The sequence below is a fragment of the Neofelis nebulosa genome, chromosome 15, assembly GCF_028018385.1.
Source record: "Neofelis nebulosa isolate mNeoNeb1 chromosome 15, mNeoNeb1.pri, whole genome shotgun sequence".
NCBI lineage: Eukaryota > Metazoa > Chordata > Mammalia > Carnivora > Felidae > Neofelis > Neofelis nebulosa.
In genome coordinates, this window is record NC_080796.1 from 27481509 (window position 1) to 27503894 (window position 22386).

At 38.9% G+C, this 22386-nt stretch overlaps 2 protein-coding genes across 5 annotated transcripts in view; one reads left to right on the forward strand and one right to left on the reverse strand.

The window, feature by feature from the left end:
- Positions 1-22386, forward strand: part of AXDND1 (axonemal dynein light chain domain containing 1) — a 91461-nt gene that overhangs the window by 58240 nt on the left and 10835 nt on the right. For 3 of the 4 annotated variants that reach the window (XM_058702374.1, XM_058702372.1, XM_058702373.1), the window contains 8 exons: positions 1808-1883; positions 4219-4453; positions 7399-7600; positions 8414-8507; positions 11420-11619; positions 12454-12550; positions 14395-14505; positions 21101-21214. In XM_058702374.1, the coding sequence (XP_058558357.1) occupies positions 1808-1883; positions 4219-4453; positions 7399-7600; positions 8414-8507; positions 11420-11619; positions 12454-12550; positions 14395-14505; positions 21101-21214 (1129 nt within the window). The remainder of the gene's footprint in view (positions 1-1807; positions 1884-4218; positions 4454-7398; positions 7601-8413; positions 8508-11419; positions 11620-12453; positions 12551-14394; positions 14506-21100; positions 21215-22386) is intronic. The other variant, XM_058702375.1, reaches the window with a different exon arrangement.
- Positions 17823-18382, reverse strand: LOC131496599 (ubiquitin-like FUBI-ribosomal protein eS30 fusion protein). Its single transcript, XM_058702377.1, has one exon. It carries the CDS (start codon positions 18327-18329, stop codon positions 17838-17840), a length of 492 nt encoding a protein of 163 aa, XP_058558360.1. The 5' UTR covers positions 18330-18382; the 3' UTR covers positions 17823-17837.

Here is a 22386-nt window from a genome sequence, read left to right on the forward strand (position 1 = left end):
AGGGTGCAGTCCTGCTAGGAGCTTGAGTGGTTTTGTGGTTTCTGGTGCTAACCATCTCTATAGTCCATCCTGACCTCTCTACCCAACTGCTGCCTCTATTTCAGTTCAGCTTGTTTCCTTTTCTTTCCTCCCCTCTTCTTCCCTCCCCTCCCCTCCTCTCCTTCCCCTCCCTCTCCTCTCCTCCCCTCTCCTCTCCTCTCCTCCCCTCTCCTCTCCTCCCCTCTCCTCTCCTCTCCTCTCCTTCCCTCCCCTCCCCTCCCCTCCCCTCCCCTCTCCTCTCCTCCCCTCTCCTCTCCTCCCCTCTCCTTCCCTCCCCTCCCCTTCCCTCCCCTCCCCTCCCCTTCCCTCCCCTCTCCTCCCCTCCCCTCTCCTCTCCTGTCCTCTCCTCTCCTCCCCTCTCCTCTCCTCCCCTCTCCTCTCCTCTCCTCTCTTTCCCTCTCCTCCCCTCCCCTCCCCTCCCCTCCCCTCTCCTCTCCTCTTCCCTCTTCTCTCCTCACCTCACTTCCCCTCCCCTCCCCTCCCCTCTCCTCCCCTCTCCTCCCCTTCCCTCCCCTCCCCTCCCTCTCCTCTCGTTTCCTTTTCTCTCATGTCAACATATGTCATTATTATTGGCAAACCTGAATATCTAGATCCATCTGCATGTGCAGAGAAATAGAACCAGTGGGTGGCAGTTATAAGGAGATTGATTCTGATTGGTGTTATACTTTATAACAATTAGAGAAATCTGACAATGGCTGCCTATAAAGTAGTTAAGTCAAGGTGGGATGATGAAATCACAGCTAAAGTTAGTGGGAATCTGGACTTTGAATCTAGTCTTGACTCAATGATTTCTAAGGTTTTTTAAAACTTTAAGATGCTTGGTTTGTTGAGGAAACACATTTAGGAACCGGTTCCATTTCAGATTGAGGACAATGGTATCGGTTTTTCAGATCCTCTAAGGTTTTCCGGTTAGTAGATTTTTTGGAAGTTCTGGAAGCTGAAGCTCGTACATATCCAAGCTGGTGACTACTGCCATTTCCTGTTTTTGCTGTTTGTTGACTCTTAGCTGGTTAGGGGAGCACAGAGAGCAGGGTTCACTTTTCCCTTTCTCTTCAAGAACTTCTTTATCAAGAGCTTTCGCCTTGTGAGACTTCAGAGATATTAAAAGAAACTCTTTCTTGCCAGAAGTTGGGACTCCTGAACTAAATGTTGAGTCTTAATTATTCATTAGGCTTCCTATTCATTACATATTGTTTTGGCTGCTGTATTTAACAGGAATTATTCTTATGATGATCTAATTTTGGGTGTCAGAGACCCAGACACTGCCCTGTCAGTACTCTTATGGCCTCTGACCTTATAACTTGATTGCTCAGGTCTGATTGGAGCCTGAATTTATGTTTATACTTATATTTACATTTGCAAATTTGAAGATGAATGCCTGTAAGGAAAGGGGCTAACCCTGGAAGGCATGCTTGGAAATCATTCAGGAGAAACATAATGTTATTATGCAGTATACAGATTCATGATTTTCTTTCTTCTTTTTTTTTTTTTTTTAAATGTTTTTATTTATTTTTGAGACAGAGAGAGACGGAGCATGAGCAGGGGAGGGGCAGAGAGAGAGGGAGACACAGAATCTGAAGCAGGCTCCAGGCTCTGAGCTGTCAGCACAGAGCCTGACGCAGGGCTCGAACTCACGGACTGTGAGATCATGACCTGAGCTGAAGTCGGACGCTCAACCGACTGAGCCACCCAGGCGCCCCAGATTCATGATTTTCTTTGTTTATATACTGTTCTGAGACCCTGCTCTTATTCTTTTTCCTTCTTCCAGTGAAAAAGACATTTTATCTCCTGATAAAGAAAATATATTTGAATCAGTTATTCCAGATTTCAAGAAGTGGCAAAAGGTAAGACATTCTAATGAACTGTTTGGTAATCAAAGTGCTGTTTGTTGGGGCGCCTGGGTGGCGCAGTCGGTTAAGCGTCCGACTTCAGCCAGGTCACGATCTCGCGGTCCGTGAGTTCGAGCCCCGCATCAGGCTCTGGGCTGATGGCTCGGAGCCTGGAGCCTGTTTCCGATTCTGTGTCTCCCTCTCTCTCTGCCCCTCCCCCGTTCATGCTCTGTCTCTCTCTGTCCCAAAAATAAAAAAAATAAAAAAAAAAAATGTTGAAAAAAAAAGTGCTGTTTGTAAATTGCCACTTTTCACCAATGAATGAGTCACATCTCATCCTTTAAGAATGCCATATGGCATTTATGAAAGACAGAGAAAATAGCAAGACTCCAGGGACTTTTAAAAATACGCTTAAGTATTTTATTTTCAGTTCTATTTTAGATTTGGGGGCCAAATAAAGTTAGGCTGCCAGAAAAATTTGGGAAAAGATACTTGGGTGGCAGTGAGGTCATTCTGATTCTCTCTTCTAATCATCAGATAGAAGTAACGTCTGTACCTCTCCCGTACCTGGCTTTTGTCTCAAGAACAACTTGGACTTTTAAAATTCAGAACATCTTTTTTAAAAATTGGGGTCTGATATAGACATACCGTAAAATATACCAGTTTAGTGACTTTTAAGTGTGCACTTCAGTGGCATTAAGTGTACTTATTGTTTGTTGTGCACCCGTCACCACCGTCCATGTCCAGACTTGATTCATCTTCCTGAACTGAAACTTTACCCAATAAACACCAAGCCTCCTCTATTTCCTTCTCTCTAGCCACTGGCAACCACCATGTGCTTTCCGTCTCTATATTTTTGACTACTCTGGGCACTGGAATTACAGTATCTGTCCCTTTGTGACTTATTTCCTTTAGCATAATGTCCTTAAGGTTCATCTGTCTGGTAGCATGTGTCAGAATTTCCTTCCTTTTATAGGCTGAGTAACACTCCACTGCATGTATATACTACACTTTGTTTATTAATAACATACATTTATTTATTTATTTATTTATTTATTTATTTATTTATTTATTTATTTATTTATTTTAGGTTTATTTATTTTGACAGCAAGATAGAGCATGAGCACGGGAGGGGCAGAGAGAGAGGGAGAGAGAGAATCCCAAGTAGGCTTCAAGCCATCAACACAGAGCCTGACACGGGGCTTGAACTCACAAACTGTGAGAATGTGACCTGAGCCAAAATCAAGAGTCAGTTGCTCAACTGACTGAACTACTGGGGCCCCAATAACATCTTTTTAAAAGAGTTTGAGCTTTGAAAATAGATTTCTTTAATCAAACTACTGTTATGTCCTAGCAGTCTGACAAAGGCAAATATATAAGATATTGAAATCCTCCAAAGTGAATGTGAGACTCATGGCCTGAAGAAGTCTCATCCAGATCCCAGGAAGCCGTTTTCTTGTCTTATGGAATGACTTGAGCAGAGTATTCTCAAAATTGAGGATGTTTTTTGTCCTATTTATCATATAGCTAGTTTAGTGACTTTACTGTTTATCTGGCAATTTTGACATTGAATAGGTAAGATTGAAAAAAAATCATGCTGCTTTATTTAGTAGGAATAATAATTCTCATTCATTAAGCACTTTGTCAGGCTGAAGGTACTTTCCATACATTACCACATGTACCAAGGGATACAGGTTTTATAATCCCTGTGCCAGATGTGGAAGTGAAATTTAGAGATGTTAAGTAATTTACTGAAGTTGTCTACAAATGGTAACTGGCAGAGTCAGACCAGTCCAGGTCTCTCTAGCTCCCAAATCCTTGCCCTTTAATTGCTCTGCTACATTGCTTCTTTGTACTAATTCCTCTTTTTGAAGCATGGGTAATTTGTTTGCATTTTCTGAGTCACAAATATGTAAATTGCACTTTTATAGGCTTTGGACTTGGGGTTAGACAAATAGAACACAACAGATACATTCTAGCAACTTTCCCAGTCTAATGGGGATCGCGTAAACAGGTCTATTATATCCTCACCAAAGCACATAGTAATTAAACATGCTCAGCTCCCTGGTCCTTCTTTGCCTGTCATTCGTTTTTACTCAAATAGGACTTAATATAATTATTTTCTTTTTGGTAAGCTATGGGTTATCTTATGGGGTGTTGTAATTAATTTAAATTCACTTAATTTTGAAAAATGAAGCTATGCCATTTGAAAAAATGGTATGAACAGATAGTAATAGGATATATAACTCCAAAATAATTGGTAGATACTGGGAATTAAAGATCTGGGTAGACTTTGATGAAATCATTAGGGAATAATAGTCTAATTTCCTTACCCTCTCTCATTCTCTAGATGCTGAATGAAGATAAAGAAAAGTTTACTGGAGATTTTCTGGTGTCGAAATATGATTCTCTCAAGATTATTAAACATTTACAGGAAAACTGGACAGATATTGGGTTTGGGATATTTGGTCGCCATAAAAGTATGGAGGGGGAGCTGCCACCAGAGCAACAGCACATGAAGGAAATTGTGAAAACCATTGGAAGACTCTACAAAGAATTTGAAATAAGAATAAATGGGGATAATGGTAAGAAAAAACAATGATACAATGCTTGACATTATGACATTATAAAGCATTTTGATAGTAATTATTATTTGTATTACAATTACTATTTAAAATCTAAATAATAGTGATTATATTTATAATACAACTAATATTTAAAATCAAAATAATACATACACATGGTTTTAAAAATTAAGCAAAAGAAAGCACTGAGCACTGCTTTATTGAGATGTAATTCATATGCAATGCAATTCCCTGTTTAAAGTATACAGTTCAGTGATTTTTACTACATTCACAGATGTGAGCCACCATTACCACAGTCAATTATAGATATTTTTCTCAAAAGAAACCCTGTACCCTTTAGATCTCGCTCTTTTGTCCTCCCATCCCTGATTTTCTGTCTCTGTGGATTTCTCTATTCTGGACTTTCGTGTGAATGGGATCATATAGTACGTGATGTTGTGTAACTGACTTCTTTCATTTAGCGTAATGTTTTAAAGGTTTACCTATGTTTTAGCATGTGTCAGTACTCTATTCATTTTTATAATGAATACATTCCATTGTATGTGTATATCACATTTTGTATATCATTTCTTTTTTATATATAGTTTCTTTTTTTAATGTTTATTTTTGAGAGCGAGAGAGAGAGTGTACACACAAGTGGGGGAGGAGCAGACAGAGGGGGACAGGGGATCTGAAGCAAGCTCTGCATTGATAGCAGAGATCCTGATGTGGGGGCTTGAACTCACAAACCACAAGATCACGACCTGAGCTGAAGTTGGACACTTAACCAACTGAGCCACCCAGGTGCCCCTTGTGTATCATTTCATACATTGATGGACATTTGGGTTGTTTCTACTTTTTGGCTATTATGAATAATGCTGATAAAAATTTTTGTTTACACATTTCTGTGTGGAAATAGTTTTCATTTCTCTTAGGTATATATCTAGGAGAAAGTTGTTGGTCAACTAGTAACTCTATCTTTAAGTTTTTGAGAACTGTCACACTGTTTTCAAAGACGCTGGATCGTTTTATATGCCCATCCCCAGTATATGAGGGTTCTGGTTTCTCCACATCCTTGCCATCGTTATCTGACTTTTTGATTCTAGCCATACTAGTGAATGTGTAATAGTATCTCATTGTGGTTTTGAGTTATGTTTTTCTGATGATTACTGACGTTGGTATTTTTTAAGGCTTATTAACCATTTATGTTTCTTCTTTGGAGAACTGTCTATTCAGACAGATCCTTTGTCCATGTTTTAATTGGGTTATTTATTTTTCTGTTATTGAGTTGTAAGAGTTCTTTATAGGTACAAAAGCTTTTTAAGATATATGAATTGTAAGTATTTTCTATGATTCTATGGGATGTTTTTTTCATTTTTTTGATGGTGTCCTTTGCAGTGCAAAAATTTTAAATTTTGATGAAGTTCAATTTATCTTTTTTTCTTTTTTTTTTTTTGTTTGTGCTTCCAGTGCCATGTCTGTGAATCCTCTTCCAAATTTAAAGTCATGAAGTTTATCCTTATGTATTCTAAGAGTTTTACGGTTTTTGCTCTTATGTTATGGTATTTGACCATTTCGAGTAATTTTTGTATATTGTGTGAGGTAAAGGTCTAACTTCATTCTCTTGCATGTGAATATCTAATTATCCCACTACCATTTTTTAGAAATGTATTTCCCACACTTAAAGGCCTTGACACCCTTGTCAAAAATTAGTTGATGGTAGTGGTTTATTTCTGGACTCCTAATTCTTTTCCATTGATGTATATGTTTGTCATTGTGTCAGTATCAAACTATCTTAATTACTCTTGCTTTGTAGTAAGTTTTAAAACTGATAAGTGTGAGGAGTCCTACTTTATGTGTTTTATGATTGTTTTGGCCATTTTGAGTCACTTCCAATTTCATCTGAATTTTAGAAACAGCTTATTAATTTCTATAAGGAGAGGATATGCTTGGATTCTGATAGGGATTTTATTACATCTATGGATCCGTTTGGGCAGGTTTGACATTTTAACAATGTGAAATCTTCCAATCCATGAACATGGGATGTTTTTCCAATTATTTGGATCTTTAGTTTCTTTTAACAGTGTTTTCTACAATTCTGAGAATGTTTTGCACTTCCTCTTCTCCTCCCCCTCCTCCTCCTCCTCCTCTTCTTTCTCCTCTTCCTCCTCCTCCTTCTTCTTCTTCTTCTTCTTCTTCTTCTTCTTCTTCTTCTTCTTCTTCTTCTTCTTTCTTCTTTCTTCTTTCTTAGGAGTGGTCAAAAGAACAGATATTAACTTATTTATTTTATGTTTTTGTTTTGTTTTTAGGAATAGAATTTAGTGCTTCATCACTTACATATAACACCCAGTGCTCATCGCAACAAGTGTTTTCCTCAGTGCCTCTCATCCCTTTAGCCCTTCCTCCCCCTCCACCCAACACCCCACTAGCAACCTTCAGTTTGTTCTCTGTATTTAAGAGTCTCTTATGGTTTGTCTCCCTCTCTGTTTTTTTTTTTTTTTTTTATTAATGTTCATTTATTTTTGAGACAGAGAGAGACAGAGCATGAACGGGGGAGGGTCAGAGAGAGAGGGAGACACAGAATCCGAAACAGGCTTCAGGCTCTGAGCTGTCAGCACGGAGCCCGATGCGGGGCTCGAACTCACAGACTGTGAGATCATGACCTGAGCCGAAGTCGGACGCTCAACCGACTGAGCCACCCAGGCGCCCCTCCCTCTCTGTTTTTTATATTATTTTTGCTTACCTTCCCTTATGTTCATCTGTTTTGTATCTTAAATTCCATATATGAGTGAAATAATAAAAGATTTATCTTTTTCTGAGTGGCTTATTTCACTTAGCCTAATACATTCTAGTTCCATCCGTTATATTACAATATAATTTATTATTTATTGGCATTTTATAATTTAGTATTAAAATGGCAGACTTATGACTACTTTTAAAAGTTATTACTTTTCTCACTTTTCTAGGTATCTCTAAAATTCTTTCAAGTTTGATTAGTTCTCTTGAATTCTGTTCTTTCAAGATGGAAAGTGTCCTGGAGTTTCCTGAAATGTATCTTAAAGAATACGAGGAACTTAATGAAAAAATTAATGAAATAATATCTCAGTTGGATGCCTCATTAAACATTGTTGGTACCATCCCTCCATATATAGACACGGATTCTGGCTCGTAAGTTCCCATAGCTTTCTACTGGACAGAAGGGAATCCCCACTTCTCCACTGCATTTTCCCAGTACCTAGCCTCAGCGACAGGCAAGGACTGGGGGTGGGGGTCTGAGGAGAAACCTTGGATGTCCTTTTCCTTCCAGGAAAAAAGCCCTCAACTGGGAACTGGAAGATGAGGGAGCTCTGTGTCCATAACTCCAGCAGTCTGGAGTGGAGTGTCTGCCTCACTGAGCACCGAGGGGAAAGAGAGAGAAGAGTCTTGTTTCAAATACCGTAGACTCTCCTTGCCTTTCTTATTGAATTTTCACAGATTGTCTTGTCCACATGTTTCTGCGGTTGCTGTTCGTTCCAGAGGCTTTCAGTCGTTTGGTTTTGTTGTGTTTTTCAAACAGTTCTCACCCAGATTCACTAAGGAGTGTATCAGCTTTGCTCCTCACACTGTCATGTTGGAAACTGATCTCTTGAGAATTTTAAAATTCATTTTTCTCACTTTGTGATTTCACTGCCTAGAAGTGAATGTAAAGGGTAGGAATGTGAGTTTCTACAGTAGAGAGTTAGCACTGAAGGTAAGATCTACGTTGTCCCAAGAGCATCATGCCAGTTGCTACCTGCATGGGGTTAGGAAGGCGATGACAAGGAGTAAGCCATTATACCAGGTGATTTAAGGTTTTGATTCACCTTTCCTGAATTCTCAAACAATTGGCAACACCTAAGTTTACTAGGTCCGGTGAAATAAAACCCTTTCTTTTAGCTGATAGTTTAACTTTTATACTCTATGTGAGTCACTTATCTTTATTTTGTTTGACTTTTCCTTCAGGGTGCTTCAAGCACAAATATTTAACATGATTCAACAATGGCTTTTGAAGATAGGCAATGAGATTAACAATGGTAACATTGAACTTCAGCACCAGGTATGTACTTGTAGGGGTTTGTGAAATTATATTTTGCCTTGGCTGGGAGTTTTCTTAAAAGAAAAACTAGGTCATAACTATCCAATTGAAGCAGGAGGTTGGGAGGGCAAAATGGGAACTTATGTGATGTAATTACTCAAATGATTTGTATGGATATTTATTTTTAAATTTTATTTTACTTTATTTTTCTTCTTGAGAGAGTGTGCAGGGGAGAGAGAGAGACAGAAACAGAGAAAGAGATAGAGACAGAGAATCTTAAGCAGGTTCCATGCTGAGTGTGGATCCCACAACCCTGGGATCACGACCTGAGCTGAAGTCAAGAGTCCCAGTGCTTAACCAACTGAGCCACCCAGGCGCCCCTGATTCTAATTTTAAATTCAGCTATGAACCTAAATTCAGCATGCCCTAGATTCTACCATTTAATCTCTACAATACAACTTTGAAATGAAGATAATAATGTTTCTGTTTGTTTATTAGGGATGGTTCAAGGATCAATTAATATTTTATGTAAGCAAAAATGAGTTATTTGAATGAGGGTGTAAATCCAGGCCATTGATATAGGAAAGAACAGTTAGGAATTTATTTACTTTGAGAAGCCGCAGGGGTATAGCTTGTGAATGTGGGGGGAAATATCTTTAACTTGTGAAATCACAAGTCAGGAGGAGTTGCCCTTTTCCTGGTGTGTTAATTAAGTTATAAAAACACATTCATCAACATTCCTTTAGGTCATTAACAACCTTTCCTTCCGAGGTGGGGAGCTTGGGTTTTAGTACCAGCTAGGCTCCCAAGTTTGATTTTTATTTGTCCATTTAACAACATTTATTAAGCACTTAATTCTCTGTCAAGTAACTATGTGTGGTTTTGAGGGATAAAATGATGGCCCATGTCTTAAAGAGACGCATAGGCTAATTGAGGTGACAGATGTGCAAACAGTTCTAATAGACATGTGTACAGAACAGTATAGAAACGTGGGGAAAGGATCAAATTAAAGCCAGTGGAAGTTAAAAAGACTTCTCAGAGTAGGTCATGTGTAAGCCTAGAAGAATACTTAGGGACTCATCAAACAGAGAAGGGGGATAGGGCATTTGAAGGGTATGGCATGTTTGACTTTTGCATTTCATGATGTTTTCTGCATTTTATGTCTGGGACCGAGCCTCAGCAAACACCATAATGCAGAACTTCCAAAACTTGACTGGTTCCCACTGCTGCCTGTGCCTCAGTGTTCTCGCACTCCTAAACCAAAAGAAACCCCTCACAGTTCAGTTTATTAAGTAGATAGTTTTGAACAACTTACTAAATATTTGTGTCCTAATAACTTAGTAACTGTTTGGAAAAGCAATACCTGTTAAAATAGTTAAACAAGGAGGCCATTATACTGGGGTAGCTCTGGTCCCTTTGGTAGCCTCTATAAACAAACCAAAGCCAGAGTCAGTACACTTGAATCTAAGAAAACAAAACCCAAGAACTGATCATAAACAGGCAACTAGATTTTCTTGAATATGAAAAAATGGAACTCAGGAACATCTGTCACAAGAGCCAAATAACTAAATTTCCCCAAATAAGGCAACATTTGAGTTATAGTCAATTAAATAATTGCATTGCTTTGCTTCAGTGTCTTCTCTATAAAAATCTTTTTCCTGGCCCCTGCCTGCAGAATGCCCCTGACCAGTTTTTGGTTTTGACACGGCCTGATTCTAATTGCTTGCTGAAATAAGCTTTGCAAAATGTAATGTCTTAGTTTAACTTTTTAGATATACATATGTTGAAAGAAAAAGAAACCCTTTTATTCTCATTTAATCAACATTATTTACTAATACAATGTATGCACTTAACTACCGGACAACTTCTCTAACCTTGAAACCTGATGGGACGGTGCCACCCTCATTTCTTGTTGAACCTCGATTTTCCCAAAGTACTTTTTTTTTTTTTCAACCACACAACCACCAATAAAACCAGCTTTGCCAAGGAAAGATGTCATCAAAAGTGATAGAGTGCATCCAGTGTTGAAACTGTGAACTCTGTCAAGTTCATGCTGTGCTGATAGGTGTCACACATCACTTATTTCCCTCAAGAATTTAAAACCCCATGACATCCTTGAGAATTTACTTTAGAGCTCTGCAATGTCTTAGTGCACAATTGGGGAACTGCAGCTTTAATGGGTTAATACCCTTGACCAAACTAAAGAGGAAGAGGGTAGTGTAATGTAGTATAATGAGCGAAAGAAAACAAGGTTATCCTAGCTGAGTAGTGATGATTTGATTTCATTAAGAATGGTAGTGTTCATATGTGGATCTTGAGAAACTTAACAGAAGACCATGGGGGAAGGAAGGGGACAAAAATAGTTACAACACAGAGAGAGGGAGGCAAACCGTAAGAGACTCTTAAATACAGAGAACAAACAGGGTGGATGGGGGGGTCGGGGAGATGGGCATTGAGGAGGGCACTTGTTGGGATGAGCACTGGGTGTTGTATGTAAGTGGTGAACCATGGGAATCTACCCCCAAAACCAAGAGCACACTTTACATACTGTATGTTAGCCAATTTGACAATAAATTATGTTAAAAAAAAAAAAAATGAATGACAGTGTTGTTGGAGCACCTGGGTGACTCAGTCATTTGAACTTCCAGGAAACTCTTGATTTCCCCTCAGGTCATGATCTCAGGGTCATGAGATCGAGCGCCCTGTTTTGGTCTCTGTGCTGGGTGTGGAGGCTATTTCGGATTCTCTCTCTGTTCCTCTCCCTCTGTCCCTACCCCCCTCAAAAAAAAAAAAAAAAAAAAAAAAAAAAAAAAAGAATGGTAGTGTTGTTGGAAGTTAGAAACAGGTATGCTTTCTATTTTTAAATTTGGTATGGTTTTTACTGTTTGATTTATTTAAAACGAGTCATTTATATTATAATCATGTTTTAACAGATGGATGAGTTGCATATATCTATGATCCAGTGGATGGTAAGCTTGCTGATTTTAATGGTGCCTGACTTTACTGACCAAGACACTCTCCCAAAGTTGGAAAAGGAAAGTGCTGAGAAACATGATGTAAGAGTTGCAAAGTTAGAGCTGGACGCAATCGCACTGGCCAGAAAGTTGTCGCAATACTCCAGCTATTTGAACAGGTGAAACTATCTGATTATTTTATTATTGTCCTTTTGAAGATTAAATGTGACATAAAGCAGAGGAGATAAGGGCGGTGAGGTAGCACCAATCAGGGATTGTTTTCAAACCTTGAAAGAAATATTAGTTCAGTTTTTAAACCAGCTTCAACACGCCCGGTTGAAATATGTGATTTTAGTGTTTTCCCATTGGCTTTAGAATTCTTTTGAACACAGTGTTACCATAGGCAAGTCGGGAAGTGTATACTTATACGGGAGAATTAGTAAAAAGAAAACCAAATCAAACCAAAAAGGCCCACTTGTTTGTGTTAATAAGATACATCTTGCATGTTTGCACACACTGCGGGGGTGGGGGGTGGGCATTTTTGAAGAAGCTTGTAATTCCCTATGTAATTCCATGCAAAACTGAATGTACACTTATATCCACTAAATCTATTTAGTTTCACCAAACACCAACTGAAACGTCTCTTAAGAAAACCCAAATGAAAAAACCCCTATATCTGAAAAGCTAGAAGATTCTTATCAAATACAGATAAGGTCTGAAAAATTATAATTTTTTAACTAGGAAGCATAGGTTAGTACAATTGCTTCAAATTCAGGAAGTAGCTTTTATTTTCATTCAATGTTACCCATGGTCAAGAGTGAGAAGAATGAAGAGGAGGAACAGGACAAGGGTGAGAAACTTGAGAGACAGATTATTTTCCTTCGTGAGTCAATAGTTTAATTATTATGGTAAACTTCCATGGTATCTGAATTTAAAACACTTAGAAGAGGAACCAATAATAAATAGGTCATGCTGTGTGTGTGTGTGCTTTTATTTTATTTTATTTTTTCCAGTTGTTGCAAAGGGATGGTAACAGCTATGGCTCTGAATAAAGCAGGTCACTTAGAAAAAAATCCTACTAAGGATCTTCATGAACTGAATGAGATGAAGGTAACACTATCTTCCCCTTTTGTTTTGTTTGTTTGTTTTAGCAGACTTCTTAGGTTGACTTGTATTACAACAAACTACACGTATTTAAGGTGTACAGTCTGGTAATTTCTAAATTATGGATACACCCATACAATGATTATTACTAAAAAAAAAAGAAAATATCTAACACATTCAAAGTTTCCTTGTACCCCTTTGTAATCTCTCCTTCCAGCGTCATCCTGCCCCCATGCAAGGTCTGATCCATTTTCTAACACCAAAGATTATTTTTATTGTCTAGAATATATAAATAGACTCATTCAGAATATGTACTTTTTTGATCTGACTTCGTTACTTGGCATAATTATTTTGAGAATCACACATATTGTTGCTTTTATTAAAATTGCATGGTTTTTAGTGCTGAGTAGTATTTCATTATATGGATATACACAATTTATCCATTCTCTGTTGATGGGCATTTGAATGCCAGTTTGGGTTATTACAAAGCTTTAATGCATATTCATGTATATATGCATCTCTTTCATTTCTCTTGAGCAGATATCTAGGAATGGAATGTCTAAGTCACATGGTATGTATGTGTTGAACGTTTTAAGAAACTGTCAAACTATCCTCCAATGTGGTTAAACCACTTTACACTCCCCGCCAGCAGTTTATGAATGTTCCCCATGGCCACTTCCTCACCAATACTCACCGTGGTCTGTCATCCATAGTGGATATTGTTCTAGACATTCTGTTGTGTTCTCTTGATCTGTTTGTTGACATTGTCACCATTATCAAGCAGTCTTGATTACTATGGTCATAGAAGAAGTTTTGAAATCCAGTAGTGTGTATCCTTCAAATTTGTTCTTCTTTTTCAAGATTGATCAAGCCGCCTGGATTAAAATCCAAGTGCTTTGCTTAACTATATATATGACCTTGAGCAAGATGATCAATTGCTCTGTCCTTCAGTTTCTACATCAAAAAAATGAGAAGAATAATGGTACATATTTCTGTTCTCATCACAAGAAAAAAATTTGTAACTATGTATGGTGACAGATATTAACTAGGCTTTTTGTGGTGATCATGTTGCAATATATGCAACTATTGAGTCATCAGGTTGTTCACCTCAAATGAATACAATGTTATTTTTTGTGTGTGCATTTGTTTTGGGGTTAATCCATTTTTTAAAATTTTAATTTTTTAAATTAATTACGTTTTTAATTAAATTGCAGTTAACATTACAGTATTATACTAGTTTCAAGTATACAATATAGTGATTCAACAATTCCCTGCATCACAAGTGCCCTCCTTAATCCTCATCGCTTATTTCACCCATCCCCCCACCCACTTCCACTCTGGTAACCATCAGTTTGTTCCCAGTGTAATGTTATTTCAATTATACCTCATAAAAAATAATAGCACATATTACATACTGAATGAATTAATATTGCACATGCTTAGAACAGAGTCTGGCATATAATTAAAGCCAATTAAATGTGGGCTATTTCTATTGTTATTGCTATGCAATCACAGTTGACCTGGTCAGCTGCGAAACATTTGTTGGGACCGACCATTTGCCTGTAGTAAATGCAGCAGCCTTTCTGCATCTGGTTTTATGGCACAGCACAGCTCCTTGCCCCATTACAACCCAGATCCCCAAATCCTGTTGATAAGAGATGGTATGATTTCAGGTCTGTGTTCATAGAGACTCATTTCTGCACAAATCTTTGAACTGAAGTGATAAAAAGTTAATTGAATGGAGTTGTATTTAGAGTTGTACTTAACAGCTCCTCAATAGAAGGAGTGAATAAATGAGTTGTTACAGTCTGATTTTTTCTGCTTAGTAATTATCTTTGATCTCTTCTCAGAGAGAATGTCATGAGTGGATCACCACATGTTCTCACCTCCTTTCTGGGCTTAAAGGCAGAGTAATAAAGTTACTGACACCGGAAGAAAAGGAGTACCTGTTTGGAGAAGAGGTATTTGCCATGTGTTGGCATTGATCATTATTCAGCCTCGTCCTGTATTGCAATAGATAAGGTTTCACTGACTTTTTCCTATCAGTGTTCTGAGTCCTCACTTATTTACCAGAAGAGAATGTGGTCCCTGACCAAGAGCATTAGTAGTTCTTCTCCCTTCTAAGGGAGAAAATCATCCACCTAAGTATCTCTCCTCACTTTCTTAGCGGATGATTTTGCTTTATCCTTCATAAAGGAAAGGATGGCTTTCAGAGGGGAGCTGCCTGTCACATCCTGAGGCAGGTCCTCAGACTGGTCTGCTTTTGCGGGCACACTTCCTCATCCCCTTCAGGCTCTGTCTTCCATTTAAGGTTATTTCTTCTCTTGAGCACCTAACCCAGCCCATTGGCCTCTCTCTTTTGTGTCTTAAAAAAATTTTTTTAAGTTTATTTTTTATTTTATTTTATTTTTTTAGACAGTTAAAAAAAAATTTTTTTAACGTTTTTTTAATTTATTTTTGAGACAGAGAGAGACAGAGCATGAACAGGGGAGGGTGAGAGAGAGAGAGAGGGAGACACAGAATCTGAAACAGGTTCCAGGCTCTGAGCTGTCAGCACAGAGCCCGATGTGGGGCTCAAACTCACAGAGTGAGAGATCATGACCTGAGCTGAAGTCGGACGCTTAACTGACTGAGCCACCCAGGCGCCCCTAAGTTTATTTATTTTTGAGAGAGAGAGAGAGAGAGAGAGAGACAGGGAGAGAGAGCATGTAGGCAAGTGCTGGAGGGGCAGCGAGAGGGGAGGACAGAGGATCTGAAGCAGGCTCTGTGCTGACAGCAGAGAGCCCAGTGTGGGGCTCCAACTCACGAACTTTGAGATCATAACCTGAGCCGAAGTCAGACACTCAACGGATGGAGCCACCCAGGTGCCCTGTGGGACTTGCGTTTTATATTGAAACACCAAAGAAACACCACCTTTCTAAATTATACACCTTTTACGAATGCTTATTTTTCTTTGCTGCCCAATTCTTGGCCAGAATTATTTTGAATTAGCCACTGAATGATTTCATAAAATTAAGTAACACAGACGTGATCTTGGCTATTCAACAGATCTATGCAAAAATTAAATTCAAGAGCTCTGCACAATCATAGGGAACAGAAAGGATTTTAAAGGTGACTGAATTCAGCCTAACATCAGATGTGTGAAACTTTGCATTACCACCCATCCTTGATCTATGCCTATATTTGAGCATCTGCAGTGGCAGAGACCTACTTTCAGAATTAGCCATTTGTTTTGGTGAGCACTCACTAGTAGAATGTTATTCTTTCTATTGAACTAGATGAAATACATTTCCTTGTAACTTTTTCTACTCACTGGCCCTGTTCAGTCTTTTGGGTTGATGTGAACAAGGTGGATTTGTCTTCCACATTGTACTGTTTCTAATATTCCATGTTGTAGTGTTTTCTAACATTTGAAAATAGCGATATTCCACCTAAGTCTGTTTCTGGAATTTACTTTCTATTTATCTGTTCATGGGTCATCACCACAATATTTTAATTTTTGAGGCATTATGGTGCATTTTCATATCTGGTACGGTCAGCTCTCCTCACTGATCTTTTTCATGGGCTTCAGGATCTCACCATTTTTGCTTATTTATTCTTCTATAGAACACTATAATCTACCTCTAGAAAAAATAGGAATTTTGAAAACTGGGATCATTCTAAATTTATATATTAACTTAGAGCAGAGATACTTATGTTGTTGGGTTGTCATATCCAAAAATGGGGGATACAGGATGTCTACTTTTAATGCTTTTTAATGATGTTTTATGGTTTACTCATTTTGTGCATTTCTTGTGAGGTTTATGTCTGTTTTATTTTACTGCTATTTAAAAAAAAATTTTTTTAACGTTTATTTATTTTTGAGACAGAGAGAGACAGAGCATGAACGGGGGAGGGTCACAAGAGAGGGAGACACAGAATCTGAAACAGGCTCCAGGCTCTGAGCTGTCAGCACAGAGCCCGACGCGGGGCTCAAACCCACGGACCGTGAGATCGTGACCTGAGCCGAAGTCGGATGCTCAACCGACCAAGCCACCCAGGCACCCCTTTTACTGCTATTTTAAATGGGATCTTCTTTTCCATTGTATCTTATAATTGAGAACTGTGTATATGTTATTGATCTATGTATTTTAATTTTATATTCTGTGACTTTACTGAATTATCTTACTGTTTTCAGTAGCTTTTAATAGATTCTTTTGGGTTCTCCAGATACTTAATCAAATCATCTACAAATAGAGATAATTTGACCTCTTTCTTTCAATTATTATGGCTCTAATCGCTTTTTCTTGTCTGATTTCAATGGGTAATTCGTCCAATTAGGTGTTAAATAGTGGTAGCAATAGCAAGCATCCTCTTCTTTTTAAAAAAATTTAAAAAAATTTTTTTTTTTTTTTTGGATAGAGAGAGTACAAGCAGGGAAGGGGCAGAAAGAAAGAGGGAGGCACGGAATCGGAAGCAGGCTCCAGGCTCTGAGTTGTCAGCACAGAGCCCAACACAGGGCTTGAACTCACGGACCGTGAGACCATGATCTGAGCCGAATTGGATACCCAGCTGACTGTGCCACCCAGGCGCCCCTTTAATTTCTTTATTGTTCCTTCATACATCCCAGATCTTCTGCCTGAGATCATTTCCTTTCTGCCTTGACCTTTACATTTTTCTTTAGTGAGGATTTACTGGAGGCAAACTTAATTTTTGTTTGTCTAAAAATGTCTTTATTTCACTCACATTCTTAAAATTTTTTTTTGCTGGGCATACAATTCTAGGAGGGTATTATTTTCTCTTAGCCCATTGATGACACTGTTCCTACTGTTTTCTGGATTTTATTGTTACCAAAGTGACAGTTGAGAATTCAGCTGTCAGTTCCTTTGAAGTTAACCCTCTCTTCTCTCTGGCTGCTTTGAAGATCTTTTTATCTTTGGCATTTTGCATTTTCACTCTGATACGTGGTGAATGTGGAGTTCCTTTTCTTTTTAAATTTTGCTGTTAATTCTCTTGGTTTCCTGAATCTTTGAGTTGGTATCTTGAATTAGATATGGAAAATTCTGTTTTTGTCTCTTCAAATATCGTCTCTACTATATTTGCTCTCTCCTTTCTTTCTGGCTGAATGGATATGTATTAGAACCTATGCGCATGTCTTTGAACCTTATTTCGTATTTTCTATCTCTCTGTGTCTTCACTGCATCCTGAATCATTTCATTTGGTTTACCTTCCTGTTCACTAATCTTCTATTAAACCTTTGTGTTCAGTTTTTATTTTATTTTATTTTCTATTTTTTTGACTGGACTAAGTGGCTTTATTGGGGAAAGCCAGGATTACAACAGACGTAAGAGTTGGCATTGGGGCCCTTCTTCTTTCTAAAGGTGGGCACAACGTTGACAAAGTGCCATTTGTATAGTATCCACCACTTGGCTTGGCCTGTCTTCTTCTTCTCCTTCTCCTTCTCCTTCTCCTTCTCCTTCTCCTTCTCCTTCTCCTTCTCCTTCTCCTTCTCCTTCTCCTGTTTGGCCACCTTAGGAGTCTGCCCTCTTACTTTCCCAGCATGGGTCAGGGAACCATGGACTTTACCTTCAAGCCTGCGGCAAGCTACTTCCAGGGTGGTCAGAGCCTCTTCTCCACACTGACCCAGGGTAGCCTCATCCTCTAGGGGCGTGCCTGCCAGGAGCACGACTTGATCTTCTGGAGCGACACCCTCCAGAGAGGCTACATGAACCTTGATCTGGGCGACCGTCTCCTGGCCGATCACCTCGAGGGTGTGTAGCTCCTGGGCATGGACAAAAAGCTTCATGTCGGCCACTGGACGACGGCCACCGCAGCCGCGACCACGAAGATGGAGTCGAGAAAGAGCTCTGTTCAGTTTTTAAATTTAATTGTTAAAGTTCTATTTGGTTCTTTTTCGTGTCTGATCATTTTTGTAATGTTTGTCTCTTTATTCATATTTTCAATCTTTTATTTCTTTAGACAGGTTAATATAACTTTGTAGTCTATTTGATAATTCTAATATATATCTGTATAAGAATGTTAATTACAAACTGGACAGCAACATGCAAAAGAATGAAATTGGACCACTTTCTTGCATCATACACAAAAATAAATTCACAATGGATTAAAGACCTAATGTGAGACCTGAAACCATAGAACTCCTAGCAGAGAGCACATAAGATAATTTCTCCAGCATCAGCCATAGCAACGTTTTCCTGGATACATCTCCTAAGGCAAGGGAAACAAAAGCAAAAATAAACTATTGGAACTACTTCAAAATAAAAAGCTTCTGTGCAGCAGGGCCCCTGGGTGCCGTAGTCGGTTGAGCGTCCAACTCTTCATTTTGGCTCAGGTCATGAATCCTGGGGTTGTGGGACTGAGTCCTGCACTGGGCTTCACAGTGAGCCTGGAGCCTGCTGAAGATTCTCTCCATCTCCTGCTCTGCCCCTTCCACTGCTCACCTGCTCTCTCTCTATAAAAAAGAAGAAAAAAGCTACACAGCGAAAGGGAATAATTAACAAAACTAAAAGAGAAATACCGAGTGGGCAAAGATATTTGCAAATGTCAGCTCTGATAAAGGGGTTAGTATCTGAAATATATAAAGAACCTCTGCAACTCAATACCAAAGAACCAAATAATCCAATTAACAAACGGGCAGAAGACATGAACAGACTTTGCTCCAAAGAAGATGTTCAGATGGCCAACAGATACTTGAAAAGATGCTCAACATCACTCATCATCAGGGAAATGCAAACCAAAACCACAATGAGATATCACTTCACACTTGTCAGAATGTCTAAAATCAGACACACAAGAAGCAAGAAGTGTCGGTGAGGATGTGGAGAAAAAGGAACCCTTATGTACTGTTGGTAGGAATACAAACTGGTGCAGCCATTGTGGAAAACAGTATGGAGGTTCCTCAAAAAATTAAAAATTAGACTACATGTGATCAAGTAATCCTACTACTGGGTATTTAAGCAAAGAATATGAAAACACTAACTCAAAAAGATATATGCACCCCTATGTTTATTGCAGCATTATTTATTATAGACAACCTATGCAAGCAGCCCAGGTGTCCGTCGATAAGTGAATGGATAAAGATGATGTGGTAATACACACTCACGTATGCACGTGTGGATACACACACACACACAGGAATATTACTCGGCCATAAAAAAGAATGAGATCTTGCCATTTGCAACAACACAGATGGATCTAGAGGGTATAATGCTAAGTGAAATAAGACAGAAATTTCTAGCTTCTGTTTTTTACACATCATTGCTGTGAACATCTGAAGGACATTTTTCAGTCGATCATTGTGTAGACTTCCTTGAGGTATTCAACACTGTTGACTCCTTCTTTCTCCTCTTTTGGCTTTCCTGGTGGACCTCTCAGACTTCTGACATGACTTCTGGCCTTCTCTGGGGGCTCGTCTTTCTTCCCTAGCCCTTTATGTGACTAGGTTCCTGTCCTAAGGCCTCGTCCCCTAACACTTCACAAGGTCTCCTTTGGTGATGTAATTTACCTTCTTGGCTTCAACTAAATTCAATTAAATCATTGTTAAATGATTATCTTTAGCCCAAATGCCTCCATCTAAACTCTAGATCCGTATATTTAACAACCTACTGAATATTTCCAGTTGGATATCTTAGTGGTAACTCAAAGTCACATAGCTGAGTCTGAACTCATCTGTCTTCCCATACCTGCTTATGCAACTTTGTTCATTATCTCTGTGAACGGTATTATCATCTATGTAGTGGCCTACACCATACATCAGGTATCATTCAAGATGCTTCCATTCCCTAACCATTCCATATCCATCGAATTACTCAAGCAGTAAGAGTTAACTCCTAAATAACCTCTTGAATCCTTACCCTCCTCTTCATTTCTGAAACCCTGTGTTGTTCATTCTCTACTCTCACCTTTTCTCCTTCTTTCTCTTTCTCCCTCCTTCCCTCACTCCTCTCTCTCTCTCTCTCTCTCTCTCTCTCGCCTCTTTCTCTTTAAATCTACTCTCATGTTGCTAGAGTGATTGTTTTAAAATTAAAACATATCAGCCAATTTATCAATACCTCATTGCCTTCAGGATAAAATTGTTTCCCTGAAAAGCCACTGGAGCCCTTCCTCTATGATTGTGCTCCTGTCCATCTACCCCTAAATTTCTGTCCTACTGAACTACTTTGTCCTCAAGGGCCAATCATGCCCATGCAGCATCCTCTGCCTAGAATACCCCATGCTAACTATCTTTTTCCCTTACTCATCCTTCCAGAAGAAACTCAGACATTATGTCCTCCAGGAAACCTTCCTGACCAAACCTCTCACCCCTATCCACTACCAGATCTGGATTAGGTGTTCCTACCATGTGACTCTATGTATCCATAGCATTTTCTTGTCCACTAAATTGTAAGCTTCTTAAGGACAGAGGCCATTCTTATTCACTTTTTTGTCCTTATGCCCAGCACAGTATCCAGTTGGAAGATTAGTACGCATTCAATACTTTTGAATGAATAATTGGTATATACTACTCAATTATTAATATACACTAAGCTATAATTATACTATTGTTTTATCTCACAGGATTTTGTAAAAGAATTAATTGAGCCTGAAACAGACAGGTTTTTTAGAGAAGATGAAGAAGAAAGTATGGAGGATAAGAAACTTGAGAAGGAAAAGGAAGAAGAGAAAGAAGAGGTAAGATGTTTAGTATTATCTTTTCTTTCCCTTTACGTTTTTAAAGAATATGTTTAGAGGTACTAGTGAAAATAGAAATAGATCATCTGGCATAAATCAAGTTGCATCCTTTCTTCTTGTAGATTTAGCCATACCCGCAGACACCCTTAGCTCTTTGTTTTCCATGGAAGGAACATCCTTTTCCTTTTCAAAATCCACCTACTTCCCATCAGCCTCGTTCACACCTGTCCTCCTATTTCCTACACTATCTGCCTTTCACTCTGATGCTGTTTCTTTATCCTTTCATTGCCAGATTTTTCAAACAGTAATGTAAACTCTATGTGTCCACTTCTTCAGCTCCTGTTCTGGGCTGCCTTTCCCCTCCTCCCAGGCCCACACCTTCCTTCTCCTTACCCTGTCCCCACCCCTGCTGAGGCATTAGTAGTAATAACAACCCTTCCTGGGGCACTTATAATAATGATGAAAATGCGACGATAACCACCACTAATTGAGTGCCTACTGTGAGCTACATGTTCTGTACACGTTATCTCTTATCTACACAGTACAACTTCAAGGTAAAAATTATTGTCCCATTTTACAGATAAGAAAATTGAAACTCAGGTTGACTGACTACCCTAAGTCAGATAGCTGTTAAGTGGCAGAACCAGCATTCAAACCCAGATTAGTCTGGCAAGAGCCCTTTGCTGATTCCTGGATTGACTATTGTCTTTGGCTCTTAGAACTCGTGATCACCTAACATTCTCTGTACTGTCTTAACTTACTTCCCTGATGTTTCTTCTCTGTGAATAGTTTAAGTGTTGGTATGACTCCAGGCTGTGACCTAGGTCCTCTACTCACTGTATATGCTGGACAGCACTACAAAAATATGATAACAACACCCAAGCTTCTTTGGACCAGCATTTTCTGTTTTATTTCTGCTATAGTCCTTGGCATATGGAAGACACAAAATAAATGCAAAACAGTGTTATGTGGCCACTAAATAATGTCATACCTTTTAACTGTATAATGCATTCCCTCCTCTCCACCTCTGAGGCTTTAGTCCTGGCTCTTTCCTCTCTACGGTACAAACTCTTGTTCAACCTTCAGGTATCACTTTCTTTCTCAAACTTACCTGAGTGTCTAGGCAGAATTCAGGGCTCTTTTCTGGATGCACACAGCTTTTGGAACCCACC